Here is a 3,715-nt window from a genome sequence, read left to right as displayed (position 1 = left end):
ATTTCACAACTATTTAAAAACATTGAACAGATTTCAGTTTTATTCCCTTTACAGTTCTGAATGGGGACTCATGTTAAATAATTTACTTAAAAATAAAGCAAAACTGAGGGTTTTAATTCTTAATGAAATACATACACATACTCATGGATAAAATGTGGAAAATAACTACCTACCTCATACATCTTAGGAATTCCTTGGTGGTGCAAATGGTTAGCATTTTTCCTGGTAATCAAAATGTTAGTAGATCAAGTTCACGATGCAATGTCTCTCAAGAAAGGCTTAACTATCTATTTCTGAAAATTTAGGATTGAAAACTTTATGGAGGAGACTTCAATTCAACACACATGGGTTAATATTAAAAGTTGAAGTAATTAATAAGTTTAAATACGTATTCTCTGTCATTATGTTTAATAAGTGTTACCCATGATAATTTCTTTAAAATCTCATTTTCAATCCCTTATCTATGAAATTCATAGGTCTTGTGAAGTGAACATATTGGATGCTGAAGATCATACTAAAAATAAAGTGGAAAATACTATTGGTATCCCCTCATTGATTCAATCATAACAAATATGTTGACGTATATTACTTATTGGATGAAATGTTGGAAAACTATGCTGAAGGGCATGAACATGTTAAAAGGCTTTTGATAAATTTTCAAACTCCATATTATGTCAAACATATGTTGTAGAAGAATATATGAAAGACTCACTTAATCTCATAACACTGGGTTTTACGCAAAAGTGTAACTACCTTCTGTTTACATGGTTTCAAATCTGGATAAAGAGACCATCCTCCTACTCATTATGTCTATTTTCAATAATTCTGAGGTCCAGATTTTTCTTCTGATTGGGATTCCAGAATTGGAGCACGCCCACATCTGGATCTCCATCCCCATCTGCCTCATGTACATGGTTGCCATCCTAGGCAACTGCACAATTCTCTTTGTCATAAAGACTGAATCCTCCCTCCATGAGCCCATGTATTATTTCCTGGCCATGTTGGCTCTCTCCGACTTGGGCTTGTCCTTCTCTTCTCTTCCTACCATGCTGAGGGTCTTCTTGTTCAATGTGATGGGAATCTCACACAATGCTTGTTTTGCTCAAGAGTTCTTTATTCATGGGTTCACTGTCATGGAATCTTCAGTTCTTCTAATTATGTCTTTGGATCGGTTTCTTGCCATTCATAATCCCCTAAGATACAGCTCTGTCCTCACTAGCGATCGGGTTTATAAAATGGGCCTCGCCATGGCCTTCAGGAGCGTCCTCTTAGTGCTGCCATTCCCCTTCATTCTAAGGAGACTGAAATACTGCCAGAAGCATGTCCTTTCTCACTCATATTGCTTTCATCAGGACACCATGAAGCTGGCCTGCTCTGACAACAAGATCAATGTGGTTTATGGCTTCTTTGTTGCACTCTGTACTATGCTGGACTTAACTTTGATTTTTGTGTCGTATGTTCTGATCTTGAGGACTGTAATGAATATTGGCTCTCTGGAAGAAAGACTCAAAGCCCTCAACACGTGTGTGTCTCACTTTTGTGCTGTACTTATCTTCTATGTGCCCATCATCACCCTGTCTGCCATGCATCGCTTTGCCAAGCACAAAAGCCCCCTCGTTATGATCCTTATTGCCGATGTCTTCTTGTTAGTGCCACCCGTGATGAACCCTATTGTGTATTGTGTAAAAACCCGGCAAATCCGGGAGAAGGTCTTGGGGAAGTGGCTGAACATATGTGGGAGATAAGAACTTGACCATTAAGGGGAAACATTATCAACCAGTAAGTATTGCTGTCTACTATGGACCCATTGTCATGGGAATCACTGTCCAATGAAGTACTGGAATGGATGAGTCAGTGAGACGTTGTGCAGCCTTAATTAATAAGAAAGCTGGGGTACAATATTCAACAGAAAAGTAGAAATAATCAGTAGACATATGCCTCATTAACATTTAATAAATACTTACAGGGAGTTTGAACAAAACATATAAAGAAGCTGTTGGCTTTTTAATAAACAATGGGTAAAATAGATTCAAGTAGTATTTATTAATATTCTGTAACAATACATAATTGCTATGCTACCTGGGAAAAGTAAATTAGCGGAGACGATGAACTCAGAGATATATGAATACATGGAACCTACTGGGGATATTACTCTGGCTGGAATAGATGGTGTAATTTGCTGAAACTTGAGAGATCATTTTGGATGATATAAGTGGAACCGATTTTGGAATACCTAGAACAATTCAGGAAGGCTAGATTCGGAACGTACTGGCCAGTCAAGTTAGTCCTTCAATGAATAGCTACCGTGCTGAATCTGATTTTAACAAGAACATGTCAGAATACATGAAGACTGTGGATTGGATGCAGAAGGAATGAAGCAGGGAGATGAAATAAAGACTATTGTAATAATTGTGTTGTAATGGGATAGCCCTGGGGTAGATAAAAAGGAAAGAATAATTCTATTGGGAGGACATTTAGAAAGTTCCTAAATTTCACTTAGCAATGAAGTATTAATTTCAAGTGATTTAAGATTATACAGATTATTTAATATCTTCTCTGTGCCTTTTATAAAAATATTTCAATCACTCTACTATTTTATGAATAAATAGCTTTGCTAAATTATATGAAATGTTCTCTCTGGATATTTGGCATGAAAATACATATGTATTTTAATATAGAGAATACTTAATTTAAAGAAAAAATCGGGTGCACATTATATTTTCAATTTGGAAGAGGGCATGGAAATGAAATTTATAAGAACACATTTTTAGGTTTGCAGATATCATTATCATTATGGAGGAAAAAGACTGTTTTGAAATAATGATTTCAAAATTTCTATTAAAGATCTGGCCAAGAGAATGAATATTCAGATACAGAGTCTGAAATGGGACTGGCATGCGACCCATCTGTCAAGACTAGAAAGTAGCGCAGACTTCATCCACAAGGCAATAATACTTGGTAGTAGATATGGAAATAAATACATATTGCTCCTAATGCAAAGAATGCCCTCCCTTATTAAAATGTATCTGTTAGGCTTTTTCACCCAACTATTCCCAATACCCCTATCTTAGTTTGCTTGAACATGTCCCTCTCAAGTTTCCTATCATCCTGTGGATAAGTAAAATTAAATGCAAGTTTATTTACACTGATGCTCTTTAGAAGTGAGTTATTAAGTATATGCTACCAAGAAGGAATTGACCCTAGAGAAGGGCATCTTGTTTGGTAAAGTAGGAACCCAAATCAAACTCACTGACATCATGTGGATTTTTATTCAAGAAGATTTCTCAATGAGATAGGTTGACATCATGTCTGCAACAATAGGCCAAACAATTGTGGGGATGGTTCAGGACTAAGCAGTATTTAATTCTGTGGCGTATAGAATATTTATGAGTTGTAAATAACTTGAGTGCACCTGATAAAGTAACAGTACCCGTTTAAAGCACTTGAATAGTTGCAAGATGTCTCACAATATACCAGCAAAACTCCACGGGAGTGCAAAGGGGGATTTCCAGTATTCAATTTCTGCTTTTCTCTACCACTGTGTTAGTCCCTCCTCTCTACCTTGTACTGCCACATTATAATAATGATCAAGTACACCATATTATTTTCACCTAGATTTTTACAATCTGGCATGGTTCTCACTGGGCCAAGGTAAAGGTGTTTGTGGAATTTTGTTCCTTGCTGGTGGTAGTAAGGATAACTCTGTATCCTTATT

General features: G+C 36.4%; 1 protein-coding gene across 1 annotated transcript; it reads left to right on the top strand.

Moving 5' to 3' along the window:
* Positions 1–797: 797 nt before the first annotated feature.
* Positions 798–1,745, top strand: LOC101642743 (olfactory receptor 51A7). The gene has a single exon (XM_004717475.2). The coding sequence runs from the start codon at positions 807–809 to the stop codon at positions 1,743–1,745; it is 939 nt and encodes a 312-aa protein (XP_004717532.1). The 5' UTR covers positions 798–806.
* Positions 1,746–3,715: the final 1,970 nt, after the last annotated feature.

Source organism: Echinops telfairi, unplaced genomic scaffold (genome assembly GCF_000313985.2).
Source record: "Echinops telfairi isolate 266 unplaced genomic scaffold, ASM31398v2 ScPeMD7_41;HRSCAF=154, whole genome shotgun sequence".
Lineage (NCBI taxonomy): Eukaryota > Metazoa > Chordata > Mammalia > Afrosoricida > Tenrecidae > Echinops > Echinops telfairi.
The sequence above is the reverse complement of the archived record's forward strand: the minus strand, read 5'-3'. Positions and strand labels throughout refer to the sequence as shown.